At 41.7% G+C, this 22,465-nt stretch overlaps 3 protein-coding genes across 6 annotated transcripts in view; 1 reads left to right on the top strand and 2 right to left on the bottom strand.

Annotated features, from left to right (window-relative positions):
- The window catches only part of LOC108719529 (zinc finger protein 208), a 30,647-nt gene extending 20,162 nt beyond the window's left edge, over nucleotides 1-10,485 (bottom strand). The window contains exons 1-3 of the mRNA XM_041566772.1: nucleotides 8,971-10,485; nucleotides 6,597-6,607; nucleotides 6,300-6,362 (exon numbers count right to left, since the gene is read on the bottom strand). Of these exons, the coding sequence (XP_041422706.1) occupies nucleotides 6,300-6,344 (45 nt within the window). The 5' untranslated portion in view covers nucleotides 6,345-6,362; nucleotides 6,597-6,607; nucleotides 8,971-10,485. The remainder of the gene's footprint in view (nucleotides 1-6,299; nucleotides 6,363-6,596; nucleotides 6,608-8,970) is intronic.
- The window catches only part of XB5897957.S (hypothetical LOC495453 S homeolog), a 658,286-nt gene that overhangs the window by 321,502 nt on the left and 314,319 nt on the right, over nucleotides 1-22,465 (top strand).
- Nucleotides 1-22,465, bottom strand: part of LOC108719569 (gastrula zinc finger protein XlCGF57.1) — a 135,159-nt gene that overhangs the window by 78,875 nt on the left and 33,819 nt on the right. The gene's annotated exons all lie outside the window — the stretch shown is intronic.

The raw sequence follows: 22,465 nt of genomic DNA, 5'->3' as shown, positions 1-22,465 counted from the left end.
TATATTAACCGTGCACCCCGGCTATATAGGCCACAACAACGTTTGCCTTGGAGTGTGGATACTCACTGGACTGTAATATGTATATGTATATATATATATATATATATATATATTCAAATATCCAATAGCCGCACTTTATAAGTGATTAATTTCAACGTTTCGGCTCCTTTACTAGGGCCGTCTTCAGGATGGGAAACAAAACATACAGGGTTACTGCTTTTAAAGTGAACAAAATGGCTCCAGAACCACGAGGTATGACGTCATCAGTGTGTGCCACTATCAAAATTAACCCTGCGAGTGTCATATCGTTGCCAGACATGGGCCGAAACGTCGATAAAATAAAGTAAGCTATTTTTATACAAAAAATCCTGCTGTGCATCAGCATTTAATCACTATATGCAAACTTTTCTGGTTTGCACCCAGGAATAAGTTCTTGAAAGTGTGGGCTTAAGCCTTCGTGTGTATATAGACAGACAGACAGACAGATAGATAGACAGATAGATATAGATAGACAGATCTCTTCATAAAAAAACCTAAAGGTGTCCAAAACTCGCAAATAGTTGAACATGTTCATAGAACTTAGAATTCATTGCTGACATTACATAAAGGAGAGTGATATATGATATATGTGGAATAAAGACTACAATTCCTCACAACATATTTACCATGTAGTTATAAACTTATGGGTTAAGATCTGTGAGTAAAGAAAAAGTAAATCACATCATATTCACTGTTTAGACCAACCGGTGTGTAAAGAAAATATCCATTTTGCCTCCAGTTTTTTCCCTTTCTTTCTCATTTTTTCCCGTTTTTCATTATTTGAAGTTCATATGTGCTGCATTTATTCTTCTAGTTTAGTAGACGACACACATTGGGGAAAATTCACTAAAGGACAAATTTTCATCTGCGAAGGCTTCGCGCCACTTCACCAGCCGTTAGTTCTCTACTGATTCGCTTATTTACTTAAATGCTGATGAAGTTTAACTAGTGTTGCACAAACTTAATTTGAATATGGCGGCTAAATATAGATAATAAATACGTCTTTATTAGAGATGTTGGTGCAAATGCTTGAAGTGGCCACTTATTATTACACATGTCCAAGGAAGCAAAATAAAGACAAAAGATCCTCTAATGCCCTAGACATGAGCCCACCTTAAAACAAATGTGACAGGCCCCTCAAATGGTAAAAAAAAATATTATAACAAAAATATCCAACAATTACAACTTTTAAATACAATCCCACTTTAAAATGTGAAAAAAAAACTCATCAGCATTTTTAAAATAATTTTTTTTCATCTTTTTGGCATACAGGATATGATGTCACTGACATAAAATTGAGGAGGATGTAGTTATATCTTATCAGTTCATCAGGTCTAAGGTGGTGTGACCAGTAACTGGAGCACAGTGTGAAGGGAGATATATTCCCCGTAGGTTCATGGCTTACTCCATATGTACAGCAGTCCTGAGTGGGTAAATTCCCCTAGAAAGTCTCATCTGGGGAATAATTGGGAGGCTGGATCAGCTCGTTACTAGAGAGGGCAATGGCCAGAGTCATTTTGAGCTACACGCTGAGAGGGCCGAGACCTGGGACCTGAGTGTAACCCTTTTGTCTGCCCAAAGAAATAAGGACCTGGGAAAGGTACTGGGACTTTTGTGTTTGGCCGGGAATCCCAGTAGGGGACCAGTAGTAGAGAGGGAAAATACCGTGTATTAGTTAGAGCCCAAGTGGGGCAAGGGTTTTTTTGTTTTATTTTGTTTTGTATATGTGAACAATAAATGGACTTTGCCTGTAAAAGAACGGTCTGTTCATCTGATCCTGCTCACAGTGAAGGAAGCTCTGGTGAGAGATGTAACATTCTGTAAAATTCTTACTTTCGTGAATTTACTGAGTAACGATCATTTGCCGGAATCAAAATTGCCATTGTGAAAGGGAGTAAAACTGTTAGTGACGTACTTACTCACTCACTCACTAGTGAATTGTCCTCTACGCCTGTTAGTAAATTGGTAATGTCCCTGCGGATGGGATTTCTGGTGAATTTTCACTAGCGACGGCCACTTCGCCCTTTAGTAAATCTGCCCATTGACTTATAGGAGGGAACTCCACCAGCGTTTTTCATCAGATCGACGGCAGCCGTCAAAACGCACGCGACAAGTCGGATGGAGACGCAGGCGTCAAGATTCTAATTGGACTGAAACGTTGCAGATAAAAACTACATTAAATCCGACGCAACACGACTGGCGGATGTGGGCACAGCAAGCAGCGTCTTCATCTGACAGTTGGATCAAGTAGTTCTTACCTCTGAGTTTTCATTCAGTCCAATTATATCTTGACGTTTTATGGCTCCATCCGACTTGTCTCCTGTGTTTTGTTGGCGAGCCTCGATCTGACCAAAAACGCTTGTGGAGTTCTACCCATAGGGTATAAGACAAATTATAGGGTATAAGGCAAATTATAGGGTATAAGGCAAATTATAGGGTATAAGACAAATATTGGCACTCTATTAACAACACAATACTTGTATTCACTTTATTGTTTCTAGGGGAAAGTATAACTGACACAGTTGAAGCCAAGGCACATAATTATATCTGTACTGTGACACAAATCAGATCCATTTACTATTTTCTAATTCTTGGTGTCGCCAGTTCTATGTGACATGTGTGTGACATGTGTGTGACGTGTGTGTGACGTGTGTGTGACGTGTGTGTGACGTGTGTACAGTTGTGCTCTCTGCTATGTGCCCCCTCAATCTGCTCTGATGGGAAAGAGGTAAGTACTGGGCAGGTAAGGGAGCGGCTTTGTAAATAAATATAAAGTTCTGTCTAACTTGCTGATTCTATATAAATACATTATGCACCCCTAAAATAACCCATGTAAAATGACCCCTTTGCATCGCCCACTTCAATGTGGCATATCAGGGTTGGTGATGCTCATTTGGTGACATTGCCAAACTAGCGGATCTCTATGTCTATGGCCACCTTTAGTGAGGGCTTAGATAAAGTAGCTGGAGGTTCTCTCTCACCAGATGGTGTGTCAGATAGGGGAGACATAACCTGGGTGTGCTCTATGGATGAAGGTTGGTGAGTGAACCTCTCCAGTTTTTTTAGCTGCCGCCTTGCCCGGGTCAGTCTGTGACCTCGGTGGTGACTCCAAATGTTGTGCAGTGTCTGTGATGCCATCCTCCCTTCTTTGTTTATTGCTTTACAGCACAGGGGCCATTAGAGGGCGCCTATATAGCAGGCCAGATAGTATCCTATGTATAATGATAGAGCCATGTGGAGCAGAGTTGGCAACTTCTCATCTTGTTTGTTATAGGGCAATAAGCTTTGTTCTTATTGGTTCAGTAAAGTGATTGATACTATTGTTTCACGTGTAAGTCTATAGTTAAATGAGCGTCTCTGTTACTCTCGCTAGTAGCTTTACTGCAAATTATGTTCAGATGACACCTATTGTTCTCAGGGGGCAAGACCTCACAACGGTGTGCAGGCAGGGTGTAGTACAACTACAATTGTATGCCAGTTGAGAGTGGAATATCAGTCCACCAAGAGTTTCTCCTGTTTCCTCTGAGGACTCCTCATATGTAGAAACCAGGTGGGAATCTAATCCCTTCTATAAGCCTCGGTGGAGCCAAGAGCTGCTTAATATAGGTAGCCCTCAGCCTGGATAATTACAGGATCTAGGTACCACTTACAAATTCTGCACTAATGGCTCCACGAGTAACTCTCTCCCTTTAGTAGAGTCTGGGCAAAGACCTCTGGCAAAACGCACCCAAGAAGCGCATGGCTTTTACATTAAATCATACTGCCATATAGTGACCAAACCTGGGAAAGCTATGGGTCATAATGTGACACAGGACATGGGAATTATTCCCTTCATCAACTAAGGTTCTTGAGACCAATCTTTAGGGAAATGCACTATAAATGAGGGATCTATTCAGTCCCCTGCACACATAATTGATACTTTATCAGTTTTGTGAAACTGAGTTTTCCTTTTATTGACAGAATGAATCCTGTGTTATAAGATCTTGCTTTCTATCACAAGCATCTATTTTGTCATTAAAATCTAGTTTGGCATTTACTAGTTATTTACACCAGTATATATTCTGTCCAAGTCTTTTTGTACACAATTCATTCTGTAAGTAGCTTTACACATAAACTGCATGTGTTACATTGATGTTATACATTTGTGAGACAGATTGCTTTTCAAAATATATAGAATACCATTTGTAAAATAATTAATATTTTTTTTGTGCACAAACCAGATTTTATTCTCAATCAAAATAGGTCTTTTGTATATTTTTTTTTAGGTCTATTGAATATTTTTACCTGTGTATTAGGTGACAAATACTTATGTACCCTCAGAGACATTTATTCTGGGATATTTTTGGATACAAAATGTATTTAGAACAAACTGCATATCAAGTTGACTTCTGCTATATTGTTTCAAAACAAAAGCTGCAGTGCAGGATACAAATAACCCAGAATGAATTACAGCATACTGCATTCTTTCATTAAGTACACATTAAGGGTTTCTCCCTTGTATGAGTCATCTGGTGCATTTTCAGGTTTTGCTTTGTAGAAAAGCCTTTGCCACATTCTGTACATGTGAAGGGTTTCTCCCCTGTGTGAACAGTTTGGTGAATTTTGAGTTTATCCTTTCTAGAAAAGCCTTTGCCACATTCTGTACATGTGAATGGTTTCTCCCCTGTGTGAGTCATGTGGTGAAGATTGAGCTTTTGCTTTGTAGAAAGGCATTTTCCACATTTTGTACACGTAAAGGGTTTCTCCCCTGTGTGAACTGCTAGGTGAATTTTGAGGTTCTGCTTTGAAGAAAAGCATTTTCCACATTTTGTACACATAAAGGGGTTCTCCCCTGTGTGAACTGCTAGGTGAATTATGAGGATCTGCTTTCTAGAAAAGCATTTGCCACATTCTGTGCACATGAAGGGTTTCTCCCCTGTGTGAACTGTCTGGTGGATTTTGAGAGACTTCTTTGTAGAAAACTGTTTGCCACATTCTGTGCATGTGAAGGGTCTCTCTCCTGTGTGAACTTTCTGGTGAATTTTGAGCGGCTGCATTGTAGAAAAGCATTTGCCACATTCTTCACACATGAAGGGTTTCTCCCCTGTGTGAACTGGCTGGTGAAGTTTGAGCTGATGTTTTGTAGGAAAGCCTTTGCCACATTCTGTGCATGTAAAAGGTTTCTCCCCTGTATGAACTCTCTGGTGAATATTGAGCTTATGCTTGGTATAAAATCCTTTGCTGCATTCTGTGCATGTGAAGGGTTTCTCCCCTGTGTGAATGGTTTGGTGAATTTTGAGATCATGTTTTGTATAAAAGCTTTTGCTGCATTCTGTGCACGTGAAGGGTTTCTCCAATGTGTGGACTGTCTGGTGAATTTTGAGCAGATTAATTGTAGAAAATCCTATGTTGCATTCAGTGCAAGTAAAAGGTTTCTCCCCTGTATGAACTCTATGGTGAATTTTGAGCCTATGCTTTGTAGAAAACCCTTTGCTGCATTCTGTGCATGTGAAGGGTTTCTCCCCTGTGTGAATTGTCTGGTGAATTTTGAGATCACGTTTTGTATAAAAGCCTTTGTTGCATTCTGTACATGTGAATGGTTTCTCCCCTGTGTGAGCCATGTGGTGAATTCTACACTGTCGCTTTGTAGAAAAACTTTTTCCACATTCAAAGCACATGAAGGGTTTCTCCCCTGTGTGAACTCTTTGGTGAAGTTTGACCTGATGTTTTGTGGAAAAGCCTTTGCAGCATTCTGTGCATGTAAAGGGTTTCTCCCCTGTGTGAGCCGTTTGGTGAAGTTTAAGCTGATGTTTTGTGGAAAAGCCTTTGCTGCATTCTGTGCATGTGACGGTGTTCTCCCTTGTGTGAGCGGTTTGGTGACATTTGGCTTGATATTTTGTGGTAAAGCCTTTGCTACATTCTGTGCATGTGAAGGGGTTCTCCCCTGTGTGATCCATGTGGTGAATTGTATGCTGTCGCTTTGTAGTAAAACATTTTCCACATTCAGAGCACATGAAGGGTTTCTCCCCTGTGTGAACTGTTTGGTGACGTATGAGGTGATATTTTCTGGAAAAGCCTCTGCTGCATTCTGTGCATGTGAATGGTTTCTCCCCTGTGTGATCTGTTTGCAGAGTTTTGAGGTTCTGCTTTGTAGAAAAGCCTTTGCCACATTCATTAGAGGAAACTGGTTTCTCCTCTGTGTGATGTATAAGAAGTGTCACATTTGAAGAGAAGACTTTGCCATATTCTTCATAAGGGAAAGGTTTCTCTTCTTTGATAACCTTCTGATGTCCTGTAAGACTGTTGTCTTGCTGCTCACATTCCATTGTGCTACAAAGTTGCACCTCGGCCTCTTTTGTCTTACGACTTGTTGTAACTGACAGACAAGAAGATCTGCTGCTATTTGGTTTGCTGAGAGACCTGATATCCTTTTCCTGAGTCACACGGTGTCTCTGCTTTATTCTATGTCCTGCACCTGTAACGGCTCCTTGGCTGGATCTAAGGAATCCCAGAAATCCCTGGATTCTCTTACTTGGAACCTCTGCTGCTTAATGCTGCTCTGGGATCTTCTGCATCTCCTTCTTCTCTCCTTAAGGGGAAAAATAAAAACCTTGTTGGTGGTTTAGAGTAAAATGATCTAGTGACCCACACTGAGTTAGAGAGTGTAGTTTCCACTTACATATTTGTTGAAATTTGGAGCTTTTACAGGTGCAGGTGATTTTCTACTATATGAACTGAACTGTGTCATTAAAAGCCAGAGACATTTCCCTGGGAAGTGGGTGACTGTGTTGGTCAATGAACTAACCTGGACCTTGTGATTAGACCGACCCCATGTGGGATATTTATCAAAGAGTGAAGATGAAAGTTCATCATTTGATAACTATACCTTTAAAAATCCAATAGAAATGAATGGAGAGAGAGGTGGTATTTCACACTAGCAGACTGTGACAATCTCTAACTTCACTCTTTGATATATATACCCTCGTGTATCACAATGTGCAGATATTATTGTTCTGTATATATGAGATGCCCATTGATTTGATCTGTTTTCATCTGACGACACAAATGAGGAATCAATTAATGAAGGTTTCCTACTGAATAGTCCTAATTCTTGTAATATAACTAATGATTCATGGTTCATTCACTTTTTCATTCACAAGGAAAGTCAAAAAGGGCTAGAACACATAAAGATAAACAAAGACACTGAGCTGATGCTATTCATCCTCTGTACTTGCTCTTTTGCTTTTCAACTTGTTTATTAATGACCTGGAGGTGGCCATTGAAAGTACTGTTTCTATTTGTGCAGATGAGACTAAATTGTGCAGAACTATAGGTTCCATGCAGGATGCTGCCACTTTGCACAGTGATTCACAAAAGTGGAGATAGAGGATTGTGAATTTGGTGGGAAATCCAACATTTTTATCTCCACTTTTATTATGTCTCTGTATCACCACTTTTGTGAATTCCCCCCTATGAGTTTGTGCTAGTATAGTTTAATGTGTAATAAATCTTGCCAGACTAATTTAAACAAGAACCTTGACTCTGGGATGGCAGTGGATGTGATTTACTTAGACATTTGATACAGTGCCACACAGAAGTTTACAGGAGAAGGAAAGCTACGGAGGCATTTTATTGCCAATAGATTAGCTGCAATAGTGCAAGTTAGAATGCTATATTTATTCTGTAGAATGTTTTACCATACCTGAGTAAAAAGCCCTAGAAACTCTCTGTTTGTTTAGTATAGGAGCTGCAGAATTAATGTGGTGTGACATCACTTCCTGCCTGAGTCTCTCCCTGCTCACTCAAGCTCTGGGCTCAGATTACAGCAGAGAAGGGGAGGAGGGAGAGAGGAGCAAACTGAGCATGCTCAAGCCCAAGCCCTGGAGGTTTAAGCTGAAAACAGTTAGTCTGATACAGAAGCCCATGAGTACACAATAGAAGGAAAGAAATGCAGTGTTTCTTTTGACAGGGGACTCAGAGCAGCATTACTTTGGGGGTTTACTGGTATATTTAGATGGACCTTTCTGATAAGGCTTACTTTGTTTTAACCTTTCCTTCTCCTTTACTGGTTAAATTAATGGGACCAGTGTTGTTAGTGGAGTACCGCAGGGCTCTGTACTAGGTCCCTTGCTTTTCAACTTGTTTATTAATGACCTGGAGGTGGCCATTGAAAGTACTGTTTCTATTTGTGCAGATGAGACTAAATTGTGCAGAACTATAGGTTCCATGCAGGATGCTGCCACTTTGCACAGTGATTTGTCTAAACTGGAAAACTGGGCAGCAAACTGGAAAATGAGGTTCAATGTTGATAAATGCAGGTTATGCACTTTGGCAACAATAATATAAATTCAAGTTATACACTAAATGGCAGTGTGTTGGGAGTTTCCTTAAATGAGAAGGATCTTGGGTTTTTTGTAGATAACAAGTGGTCTAATTCCAGGCAGTGTAATTCCAATCAGTAATGGGTGTCTTTGAGCAGGTCATTATAAAGGGCTTCTCAGTGGGCAGGTAATTTATTTTATTAGAGCTGCTCTGCAGGACCAGGAAATGACAGGAAGTGCTAAACTGAACCTGGTTTCATATTCTTGATTAGTGCCAGACAACAACAAAAAACACACAGCAGTAAATTACTGAATTTTCAAAGTCACCCAAATGGATATATATATATATATATAACAGAAAAAAATCAACATCACCAAGATCAAATAAAAACAATGTTTTTTTTCACCTAGAGTAATCAGCAATCAGAATCACTGTTTGAATTCTCTGGCTTAACAAAATATTTTTTATGGATTGAAACAATCAAAACTTCTACACAGAGCTGAAAGTGAATAAAAGCCAATAAAATGGCTAAAGAAGCAAAATGATGAACAAATGGGCTCAGTAGCACAAGCTGACTCCAGTGGATTCCCAGAATTCAGGGGGGATCAGTGGAAACACTGATATAGTTACCTGTCCTTGGGCAGAGTCTCCTCATTAGCCTGCAGAGCTCCTGTACCCACACGTCTCTTCCCCAAACTAACTCACCTCTCATTCTCACACCTTTTTATCCCATTTTGGATCCCCCCAAGCCTGGATCTGCTTCAACTACTTACAACAAACAACTATGGGCCGTGCCTTTGTTTTGGGAAAAAGGTTTCCCCACAATATGTAAAGGAAGACTGATGAGTTCTTGTTCTCTAACGACCTTCATTAGCATAGTCACGTGTTTATCAATGGCTCTTAATTAGCATGGGATAATGAGAGACTGGAACAGCCTTAATTTGCACCCTGGGATGAAACTATTTGTAAACTTTGTATAAGGGCTATTTTTAGTATTATTATTATTATTATTATTAATAAAAGACAACTTTTTTCTATTTTAGTGGTGTGTAATGAGTAATTCTTCATGTCCCCTTTCAATGTGTATTATGAGAATTACATGACTCTATGGGCTGCATTTCTGACGTGTGGAGCCGGGTCAGGAGGCAAAAAACAGGTGCAGATTGTCACCCATAGATGGATGGATAGAATGGATGTTTTAGTGAATACTGTGCTGTTTAAATTCAACAGAGCTGCATTCATAATGTACAGGCTGGGGGTAGCACATGGGTGTCCCTATGGATTCCCGGATATACTGTGGAGCCCTGTACCTGCAACTGGTGCACAGTGTCTGCTCTAGAACCCATTGCCCAGTGCTTTACACCCTTTAGGGCCATGGACCAAGGGGAGATTTGTCACTTGCGGTGAGGTTACATTTGTGCTACTGTGGGTGACAAATCTCCAGAAAATGCTTTACCAACGGCAATAATGCAAATCATCAATGGGAAAACATATGAGTCGCTTCGGCTTTCCAAAGTCACCAGAAGTTGCCTTGTGAGGAACTTTGTGGGACTTCAGGAAATGAAGCAGCACATTTATTTCCCCATGGTGATTATTTCATTGCTGATGTGAAAAAATTCTTCTGGAGATTTTGAGACGACTTCCTCAGAAAACTCTAAAACGTATTGAGTCGCTGGATTTTGTCCTCAGTGTGAGTATCAGTCCATGGCATCTCTCCTCCCTCTCTCCATTCTTCAAGTCCTCTGCTCTGGGCAAACAGAATAGAAAGTCTGAGCCCTACACATGTCTTGTCTCTGCTTCTTTCTTCTCCACCAGTGATGACTTGTGGGTCCTCACACCATTGCTAAACCTTTAGTACTTTTCCACCAATAGAAAAACCAGTGTCATGTTTTCTAGTCATCACTAGGTTCCTTAGCACAGAAGGAAAAACTTAGACCTGCGCACAATTAACCAGAGACAGACAGATTTCTATGATTGTTCACCACAATATATTGGACCTGAGCAGTGTATTCTCAGGTACAATACTGATTTTTACATATAAATATAGCGGTTTTGGAGAATAGAGTAGTAGGAATCAATGCACATTAAACTGTATTGAGATCTTTCCTTCTCCTTTTAAGGCAACCACAGCCCTTTAGCAGTAAAGATCTGTTTCTCCAAAGATGCCCCAGTAGCTCCCCATCTTCTTTTCTGCTGATTCACTGATTCACATGCTCTGTGCTGCTGTCACTTACTGAGCTTAGGGAGCCACTCACAATATACAGTACACATAGAATAGAAATGTCACAATATAAGGCTGATTAGTAATTAATACACATAATTACTACATGGCAGCACAGAAACCAGTGCAATTAGCATCAGAATTGAATAATCAGCAAACCTGTAGCATCAGCTTATATTACAGCCAGGGAAGCTCATTTTCTGCTGGATAATTAGTGACGAGCCCTAAGCTTAGCTTCTCAACAGCCAATCAGAGCCCACTGAGCATGTGAGTGTCACAGACACTTTCCAAGATGGTGACCCCCTGTGACAAGTTTGAAGTCCTGGATCATTGCTGCTATTGACAAGCTCAAACTTTAGCCTCGTGCAATAAGTTCACTATATAAAATAGGACATTTTTAGTCATATTCAGTTTTAGGGTTTCCTTCTCCTTTATTTGACAACTCTGCACCAATTTCATTAGTTTATAAAATGCCCTCTTGCCCAATAATTACCTCAAGAAAATCAATTCCAACAACAATCTGAGGGCAGCTGTTGGCGTAAAAACTATATATATGTAAATAAAATGCTCAAAATTCTACTCACTTCCTTGGTTATTTTCTGCTTTTCTTTCCTTCTATTTACTTGTCTTTCTCCTGCTTTGCTTCACTAACTCTTTTTTTTCCTCCTTATTCTCCAGGTTTTCTGCTCTGTTGTTGTACTTTTTATTCTGTTCCTACTTGTTTTTTGTGCTACCACTTTCCTTCCTCTTCCCTATTCCCAGGCTTCCCTTTGCCCATATGTAAATAATCCATTCTCCTCTTTTACCCCTTAAATATTCTGTTCTTCTGCCCATTTCTGGCAGGGTTTTAAAAAGGTTTCTCCATCCTGAGCAGAAATCTGTATAGATGTGAATCCCCATAGACTGACACAGCTGTCAATTAATAATATCAAATACTCTCCAGCTGGGCCTCATACTAAAATGTCTTTTATGTGATTGAGGGACTGACTTTGAGTGTCAATAAATATCCACATATCTTCTTAATAGAACAATTAAAGTAAACCCTTAACTCTGTTAACTTTGTACATGCGCACTTCACTTCACTTCACTTTACACTTCACTTTAGCAGATTTTCAGAGAGAAATCCAGGGACAGGGGAGAATATGGGGCAACAATTTTAGGCCACTTGCTAGACACCCCCATTTTCCCCCAATTTCAGTGCATAATAGCCACAGAACTCCTATGAAAATTACACAGCAATACTTTCATGTAAAATACCCCAGAACTGCCAGCAGGATGGCACATAAGCAATAACATATATATAATAGCCCAGAAGTCATAGGAAAAGAATAAAGTGGAAATTCCACGTATAACAGCCCCAGATTCCCATTGTGATTCCCATGTGACTAAGTAAAATATGAGGAGTTAGAGAAACTTACAGGGGAAGCAGCAGGTCAGTAAGAAGTTGCAGTTCCGCTGCTCTCAGCTCATTCCTTTCCTCTGCATTAGCCTCGTGTTCTGTGCAGGAGGGGGTGGGCTTACACGGGAGACACAGGAGCCACAAGGGATGAGAAAATAAATCTCATTGGCCACAAACTACTTCAATCTACAAACTGGCCAATCAGGGGGAGCTTCAGCTTTTACACTGAATCGAAAGTGCTGCTGCTTAAGGCTCCCTAATTGGCCAATTTGCACAGTGAAGTCATTCATGCTGAAGGACCTGCTTAGGTGGCCGTGTAATTGCCTGACAATTCTGGGCATTCACAGGACTCACACCTCACAATAATAATTATACCAACAGCAAGTGCAGTGTCTGTATGTACTGGTTATTCTCTACAGCAGGATTAACCCCCAGTCTCCCCTCTCTATCAGTCCCTGCAGCAGGATTAACCCCCAGTCTCCCCTCTCTATCAGTCCCTGCAGCAGGATTAACCCCCAGTCTCCCCTCTCTATCAGTCCCTGCAGCAGGATTAACCCCCAGTCTCCCCTCTCTATCAGTCCCTGCAACAGGATTAACCCCCAGTCTCCCCTCTCTATCAGTCCCTGCAGCAGGATTAACCCCCAGTCTCCCCTCTCTATCAGTCCCTGCAACAGGATTAACCCCCAGTCTCCCCTCTCTATCAGTCCCTGCAGCAGGATTAACCCCCAGTCTCCCCTCTCTATCAGTCCCTGCAGCAGGATTAACCCCCAGTCTCCCCTCTCTATCAGTCCCTGCAGCAGGATTAACCCCCAGTCTCCCCTCTCTATCAGTCCCTGCAGCAGGATTAACCCCCAGTCTCCCCTCTCTATCAGTCCCTGCAGCAGGATTAACCCCCAGTCTCCCCTCTCTATCAGTCCCTGCAACAGGATTAACCCCCAGTCTCCCCTCTCTATCAGTCCCTGCAGCAGGATTAACCCCTAGTCTCCCCTCTCTATCAGTCCCTGCAGCAGGATTAACCCCCAGTCTCCCCTCTCTATCAGTCCCTGCAGCAGGATTAACCCCCAGTCTCCCCTCTCTATCAGTCCCTGCAGCAGGATTAACCCCCAGTCTCCCCTCTCTATCAGTCCCTGCAGCAGGATTAACCCCCAGTCTCCCCTCTCTATCAGTCCCTGCAGCAGGATTAACCCCCAGTCTCCCCTCTCTATCAGTCCCTGCAGCAGGATTAACCCCCAGTCTCCCCTCTCTATCAGTCCCTGCAGCAGGATTAAGCCCCAGTCTCCCCTCTCTATCAGTCCCTGCAGCAGGATTAACCCCCAGTCTCCCCTCTCTATCAGTCCCTGCAGCAGGATTAACCCCCAGTCTCCCCTCTCTATCAGTCCCTGCAGCAGGATTAAGCCCCAGTCCCACAGACAGTACAGGAGGAGGAGGAGGAGGAGGAGGGAAAATGACTTACCAAGTAGATGAGGCAGGAGATGTGAGTGCGGGGGATGGGAATGTCGGGGACACAGGAGAAGGGAGTTGCAGGACACAGTTCCCAGTGAGTCCCTTTAAATCTCGGCTCTGTGAGGGATGTGTATTGGGAGGAGACTGGGAATGTATAATCCACTCCTGGGGGAGTCATTTCCTTTCTTAATGCTATTGGCCAGTTTGGGATCAGCCCACAGCTTTAGTATCAGACTCTATAAGGTGGGGGTGCTGCCATTTTGTTGGTGGGTTACAGTCCCATTGCAGTACAAGCAGTAGAATTACAGAGATGTTGATAGTACTTAGTGCAGTGAGTATAAGGAGAGAGTCAGGGGTCGGCAGGAGCTCAGTGTTGTTATACAGATCAGACTGATTTTAGCAAATTGCAGCCCCGGCTCTCCTGCTGCTCCCACAGTATAATGATATATAGTCTGACATTCCTTCTCTATACACTATATACCCCTGCCCTCCTCTAGTCTGACATTCCTTCCCTATACACTATATACCCCTGCCCTCCTCTAGTCTGACATTCCTATACACTATATACCCCTGCCCTCCTCTAGTCTGACATTCCTATACACTATATACCCCTGCCCTCCTCTAGTCTGACATTCCTATACACTATATACCCCTGCCCTCCTCTAGTCTGACATTCCTATACACTATATACCCCTGCCCTCCTCTAGTCTGACATTCCTATACACTATATACCCCTGCCCTCCTCTAGTCTGACATTCCTATACACTATATACCCCTGCCCTCCTCTAGTCTGACATTCCTATACACTATATACCCCTGCCCTCCTCTAGTCTGACATTCCTATACACTATATACCCTGCCCTCCTCTAGTCTGACATTCCTATATACCCCTGCCCTCCTCTAGTCTGACACTCCTATACACTATATACCCCTGCCCTCCTCTAGTCTGACATTCCTATACACTATATACCCCTGCCCTCCTCTAGTCTGACATCCCTATACACTATATACCCCTGCCCTCCTCTAGTCTGGCATTCCTATACACTATATACCCCTGCCCTCCTCTAGTCTGACATTCCTATACACTATATACCCCTGCCCTCCTCTAGTCTGACATTCCTATACACTATATACCCCTGCCCTCCTCTAGTCTGACATTACTATACACTATATACCCCTGCCCTCCTCTAGTCTGACATTCCTATACACTATATACCCCTGCCCTCCTCTAGTCTGACATTCCTATACACTATATACCCCTGCCCTCCTCTAGTCTGACATTCCTATACACTATATACCCCTGCCCTCCTCTAGTCTGACATTCCTATACACTATATACCCCTGCCCTCCTCTAGTCTGACATTCCTATACACTATATACCCCTGCCCTCCTCTAGTCTGACATTACTATACACTATATACCCCTGCCCTCCTCTAGTCTGACATTACTATACACTATATACCCCTGCCCTCCTCTAGTCTGACATTACTATACACTATATACCCCTGCCCTCCTCTAGTCTGACATTCCTATACACTATATACCCCTGCCCTCCTCTAGTCTGACATTACTATACACTATATACCCCTGCCCTCCTCTAGTCTGACATTACTATACACTATATACCCCTGCCCTCCTCTAGTCTGACATTACTATACACTATACACTATATAGGCATGTGGGACATGGGAACTGAGAACATGGATGCAATGACCATGACTTGTGTTCATAATATTTTATAATATGTAACAGCTGAAATTATTTGAAATATATAACCATAAATAAATGGTCTAGTTGTATTTCTTTTTGTTCTTCAAAGAGAGATAAAGCATCAAAATGAATCTGTTCTTGTAGGATTTAAATCTCTTTTGGTCCAGGCACTTGCCAATTTCAATTATCAGCTATTTCTGTATGTAAATCTGTATGTTTAATGTGTCCCCCATTTAAAGTAACGCTGGGAATAGGTTGGCACATAGTTATGTGTATAATACTGTATATGTCAGCTTTCACTCTGAGCTAAAAATGATCATTATATTTATAAATGACCCCTTTATTATATCTCCCTATAGATCTGCTATTGTTCCTGTATTTCAAATGAGGGGTGGGTGTGTCCTAATGGTCCCTACCAGAAGCACAGTAGGAGGGGACAACCAATCACAGTCCTGCAGTCACACAAGCAAATTTAGGCTTCAGTTCCCTATCAGGTCAGCTTAGCTGCTGATTGGTTCCTGTCCTACTGTCCTGCCGGCTCCCCTGCACAGCCTGGGAAAGGAGGTGTCGGGAAGGGGAACAGATGGGCGGGGCTACAAGGCTTTTTAAAGGGAAACTTTTATAAAAACACATTAAAATGCAACATTTAAGAGTGCATTTATAGTGTTCTTATTATAACACAATGATGCGCCTTTCCACCATGTAGACTCTCTTAGCGCAAGTACAATTATGCGCTCAGTGGAGACTCCGCCTCACAGCTCCTCTGTCTTCTGATCCAAGATGGCGCTGGCTGCTGTTCAGTACATGAGTTCCACTGTGGAACACAAAGCTCCGGGCCTTCTCACACTCTATCACATGAAGTAGCCAACTTAGAGATATGGAGATACAATTATCTGCAGTAATATTCTTGGTTTTAAAGTAACACGGCACTTGTATGTTGTGCACTTGCAGAAATACTGTAGCTCTAACTGTAACAGGAAGAGATCCCCTGACCAGAAATACTGCAGCTCTAACTGTAACAGGAAGAGATCACCTGACCAGAAATATTGCAGCTCTAACTGTAACAGGAAGAGATCACCTGACCAGAAATATTGCAGCTCTAACTGTAACAGGAAGAGATCACCTGACCAGAAATACTGCAGCTCTAACTGTAACAGGAAGAGATCACCTGACCAGAAATATTGCAGCTCTAACTGTAACAGGAAGATCACCTGACCAGAAATACTGCAGCTCTAACTGTAACAGGAAGAGATCACGTGACCAGAAATACTGCAGCTCTAACTGTAACAGGAAGAATTGTGCAAGGAAAAGACAGAACTCTGTCTGTTAATTGGCTCATGTGACCTAACTTGTATGTTTTTTATTAACATGTATTTATATAGCGCCAACATATTGCGTAGCACTGTAAAGTAAATGTGATTATACAACTACATCACATGAATTACATATATAGAATATATGGAGTAACAAACATCACAATCAATACAGGTACAAAAGGTGAGGAAGGCCCTATGCCTAGGAGCTTACAGTCTAAAGGGAAGGGAGTAATACACAAGGTGTGGGAGTGGGCAAGATCGAATTAAGTGGGTGAGAAATGTGGTACTGTATGTGGTGTTGCATTTGGTAGTTAAGCAGAGTGAGGGGAGGCTTCTCGAAAGAAGTGCGTTTTCAGAGATTTTTTGAAAGCAGAAAGGTTGGGAGAAAGTGGGACAGACCGTGGGAGAGAGTTCCAGAGGAGGGGTGCAGACCTTGCAAAGTCTTGAATGTGAGCATGTGAGGAGGTAATGAGAGAAGAGTTGAGGAGCAGGTTAGTAGAGGAGAGTAGTAAGCGAGTGGGTGAGTATATAGAGATGAGTTCAGAGATGTAGGGTGGGGCAGAGTTATGAAGTGCTTTGAATGTCAGGGTCATTAGTTTGATTCTGAAAGGTAACGGAAGCCAGTGCAGGGATTGACAGAATGGCGAGGCAGAGGGGGAGCGGTTGCTGAGGTGTATGAGCCTCACAGCAGTGTTCATTATGGACTGGAGAGCTGACAGTCTCTGGAGGGGGAGGCCAATTAAAAGAGAGTTACAGTAGTCTAGACGCGATATGATGAGAGAGTGAATAAGAATTTTGGCAGCGTCTTGGGTGATAAATGATCGTATTTTGGATATGTTCCTTAGGTGGAAGTGACATGATTTAATAAGTGACTGTGTGCACCGTGAATCCTACGATCCCAGGGGGTGGCCCTTATTTTTTAAAATGCCAGTTTTCTATTTATGATTACCCACTGGCACATACTACTAGAAAAGTATATTATTATGAAGATGGTTTATTTACATGAAGCAGGGTTTTACATACGAGCTGTTTTATGCAATATCTTACATTGTGTGGGGGGTATAGTTTTCCTTTAACTAAAGAAGTAGGTATAAATGTTGTACATCATGTTTTGTGCTTCTGTACCAGCCCAGGGCAACCACAGCCCTTTAGCAGTAAAGATCTGTGTCTCCAAAGATGCCCCAGTAGCTCCCCATCTTCTTTTCTGCTGATTCTCTGGTACAACATGTAGACCTTGTAAGTAGTTTCTTAGTCAATAATGAACTGTAGTTGAACTACTACATAACTATTGTTGCATCACTATGGCAGCTTTGTCAAAGGCAGAGACTCCCCATGGGTGAATATTTCCATATAGATAAATGTTGTATATGTGGCTCAGTAAGGCAGCAGAGTGACCCACTGGTGGATGGATTCTGAACTCCCTCTAAGGAAAATACAATTTTTCTATTTTATTGTGTATGATGCACCTGGAGTGCCACTGGGCAAGGAGATGTGCAGTTCAGATTTGGCAGATTTATATAAAATCACCAAGGCTACACATTGTACTACATAGACTTTAAGGTTTATTTAATGGCCATGTTGTTTACCCACTTTCCCTATAATGCAGGTGCAGGTGCAGTTACCAGGGGAAAGTATGGCGGACACAGTTGCAGCCAATGTGCTATAATTTGCACAATTATGTTTCTACTTGACTTGACACAGATCAGACCCATTTGCTCTTTTCTAATTCTGGTCTTGTCAGTTCTGACATGTGTCGTGTGTGTAATATGTGTGCGGTTGTGCTCTCTTCAATGCTTTGCCCCAAAAAGCTCGACCAGAAAAATTTGAGTTTTACTAAATAATCCACTTGTACTGGGGATGCACCGAGTTCAGGATTCGGTTTGGGATTCAGCCAAGATTTAGCCTTTTTCAGCAAGATTTGGCCGAATCCAAAGTTGAAAATTCTTTAGCTGCTTCTACTCCCCCCCCCCGACCCACTCTGATGGGAAAGAGATAAGTACGGGGCACATAAGGGGGCAGCATTGTAAGACCCTGTGACTTATAAATGAATATGAAGTTCTGGGTAACTTGCTGCTTCTATTTTAAAAAAAATTATGCTCCCCTAAAATTACCCATTTTGTTTGAGTGGCTGAATTGTATTGTTACACTAATAATGTAGTAGTCGAACTTCGGCTAACTAGAGACTGCTCATACGATGTACATATCATACTATAATACTAATATCAGTACCACATCTCTGGCTAAACCTATTATGTAGTAGTTGAACTATAGCTGAGCACATGCTTAAGAGACTGCTATAAATGGTGCAAGATTACAGGAGGAGGAGACATTGGAGAATAACAATCATATACAAAGCTTATTAGTGACTGTGAGAGTTTGTCAGACATTAGTGAGGGGATATTATAATGATGGATAAGTTACAAGAATAATAAGAATAGCCATATCACATAAAATGATCATATTTCTGTTTTACATTCTTTTCTTTCTCTAGAATCATCAACACATTTTGCTCAAATTATATTTCTCAGCCATTTGTAAGAACTTCCAATTAAAAGCCTGTAGTGTTTAACAGCAGTGCTTTTATTCTTTGTTTATGTGTATTGCTATACAGCACAGGGACCACTAGAGGGCGCCTCTATAGCAGGCCAGATAGTATCCTATGCAATAGAGATGATACAGCTATATAGAACAGAAATGGTAACTTTCTATCTTGTTGTTATAGGGCAATAAGCTTTGTTCTGATTGGTTCAGTAAAGCGACTGATACTATTGTTTCACGTGTAAGTCTATAGTTAAATGAGCGGCTTACCCAGACTGCACTATGTTGTATAGGTCAAAGTGCATATGAGTTTTTAATGGGTGCATGTGTTAATGGTCCTTATTCACTTGATAAAGGGTATTGAACCCAAAACATGTGTTTACCACTGCCTGGAATAAAGAGTTGTTTGCAGTAATACTGCTGGAGTTTCTCTTCCTTCTTCTCTACTTGGATCAGATAGTATCCTATGCAATAGAGATGATAGAGCCATGTAGAGCAGAAATGGTAACTTTCTATCTTGTTGTTATAGGGCAATAAGCTTTGTTCTGATTGGTTCAGTAAAGCGACTGATACTATTGTTTCACGTGTAAGTCTATAGTTAAATGAGCGGCTCCATTACTCTCACCAGTAGCTTTACCATAAATGATGCTCTGGATGACGCCTACAGTTCTCAGGGAGTGAGCCCTCACAACGGAATGGAGGCAGGGTGTTGTGCAACTACAATTGTATGGCCGTACACAATAATTGAGCACCAGTGGTTCCTGGACAATTATTAAAACTGATTTATTACAACAATCCATACAGGAGAGTAGAAATTGTACAAAGCACAATCATTGAGCAGTAGTGAGTGTATACTCATAATAGTAACAAATACCAGAGTCTTCCTTCTGATAGAAGGGAATAGAGGGAAATATCAGTCCACCCAGAGTTTCTCCTGTTTCCTCTAAGGACTCCTGATATGTGAAACCCAGGTGGGATCTATCTAAGTCCCAGGAATCAAATCCCTTCTATATTCCTTGGTAGAGCCAAGAGCTACTCCGTATACTGTATGTAGCCCTCAGCCTGGCTGGCTCTACTTGAGAGACTAATTACAGCATTTACTACCCCTTACTAGTCCTATTAGTGCACTATAAATGAGGGATACATGTACCCTATACACAGAATTGATATCGGTTCTGTGAAACTGAGTTTTTATTTTGTTGACAGAATGAATCCTGTGCTATAAGATCTTGCTTTAGTATTTATTTTGTCAATGAAATCTAGTTTGGCATGTACTAGTTATTTACACCAGTATATATTCTGTCCAAGTTTTTTGTACCTACATAGCTTTACACATAACTGCATTTGCTACATTGATTTTTTGTAAAATACCGTATATACCCGAGTATAAGCCGAGTTTTTCAGCATCCAAAATGTGCTGAAAAAGTCTACCTCGGCTTATACTCGGCTCAGCGGTACCCAACCCGAGTAGCTGAGATTGCAGTCACTTTTAATCATTCCTATACCAACAGTCCACTTGGGGAGAGACTGCAATATCCCACAATGTCTTCTGTTGGTTATATGAAAGAATAACAGTGCGCCCTCTGTTGGTTATATGAAAGAATAACAGTGACTGCAATATCACACAGCACCATCTGTTGGTTATATGAAAGATTAACAGTGACTGCAATATCACACAGCGCCCTCTGTTGGTTATATGAAAGATTAACAGTGACTGCAATATCACACAGCGCCATCTGTTGGTTATATGAAAGATTAACAGTGACTGCAATATCACACAGCGCCATCTATTGGTTGTATGAAAGAATAACAGTGACTGCAATATCATACAGTGCCATCTGTTGTTTGTATGAAAGAATAACAGTGTGCCCTCTGTTGGTTATATTAAAGAATAACAGTGACTGCAATATCACACAGCGCCATCTGTTGGTTATATGGAAGAATAACAGTGACTGCAATATCACACAGCGCCATCTGTTTGTTATATTAAAGAATAACAGTGACTGCAATATCACACAGCGCCATCTGTTGGTTATATGGAAGAATAACAGTGACTGCAATATCACACAGCGCCCTCTGTTGGTTATACGAAAGATTAACAGTGATGGCAATATCACACAGCACCCTCTGCACATGGTAGTGGGACAGTGGGACAATGCACACAGTAATCCGTTTGGCAATTCTCTGTCACCATCAACTTTGCAAAGAAGTCCGGTTGATCGCTGGGGGGTCGCTTTGGCAGAATGTGCGCTGCTGGGAGACAGGGCTATAGTTGTGTCTAGGCTTATACTAGAGTCAATAAGTTTTCCCAGTTTTCGTAGGTAAAACTAGGTACCTCGGCTTATACTCGGGTCGGCTTATACTCGAGTATATACGGTAATTAAATCCTTTTGTGCCCAAACCAGATTTTGTACCCAAACACAGGAATTAAGTGGGGGATCTGTAAGTGGAGTTAGAAACTAAAGGAGGTTCAATCTAGGTCAAAAGTTTGTGCTAAACCCTAATTTTATTGCAATTTAATTTAATTTTTTTTTTTATTCCTGTCTTGATCTGTAATTGGAAAAATGAGTGCTAGCAAGATTGAAGGTCTGACTCAGTGCACAGTCTGTCATATGTATGCAGATTTGGAACAAGAGATCCAAAATTCTTACCTCTGTGGTGGTTGTGAGCAAATTGCCACTTTGGAGGCTGGAGTTAGAGCACCAGAGCAACAAATTGCAACACTGCAGTCGATTGAAAATCCTGAAAGGAGTCTTTTGCTCACTGAGCAGGACCTAGCGGGGTCACATAGTTTGGGGGGAACAGAACAGCAGCAGGATGTTGAGGCAGCTAGCTGGGTGACAGTTAGAAAATCTAAGGTGGGCAAAAGGAAAATGGAGGCTGATCCAGAGATTATACATTGCAACAAATTTGCCAGATTGTGAGAAGATGATGGGGGTATGAACTCTGGATTGAGAATTCTACATGGGGCTGATCTCTAACAGCCGGGAGACCAGTTTCTCTAGTAGTGGTGGGGAGGAGAGTAGAGTCAGGCCTAAGCAGATTGTGGTTGTAGGGGAATCAATTATTAGGAAAGTGGATAGGGGAATTTGTCATAAGGATCGCTACAACCGAACAGTTTGCTGTCTACCTGGTGCCAGGGTTCAGCATGTGGTTGATCGGATAGACAAATTATTGGGTGGGGCTGGGCATGACCCAGCTGTCTTAGTGCATATCGGTACTAATGACAAAATAAATGGTAGATGGAAGACCTTAAAGAATGATTTCAGGGATCTAGGCTCTAAGATCAAGGAAAGGTCTTCCAATGTCATCTTTTCTGAAATTTTGGCCGTGCCACGTGCAAGTTTAGGAAAACAGCGGGAGTTTAGGGAGCTTAATGCGTGGCTCAAGTCTTGGTGCAGGAAGGAAGGGTTTGGGTTCCTAGAGCACTGGGCTGATTTTTCCTTGGGTACAACCTATACAGTCGTGACGGTTTGCACCTCAATGGAAGGGGGTCCG

Source organism: Xenopus laevis, chromosome 6L (assembly GCF_017654675.1).
Source record: "Xenopus laevis strain J_2021 chromosome 6L, Xenopus_laevis_v10.1, whole genome shotgun sequence".
In the NCBI taxonomy this organism is placed as follows: Eukaryota; Metazoa; Chordata; class Amphibia; order Anura; family Pipidae; genus Xenopus; species Xenopus laevis.
Note: the sequence above shows the minus strand (reverse complement) of the source record. Positions and strands in the feature narration are given on the sequence as shown.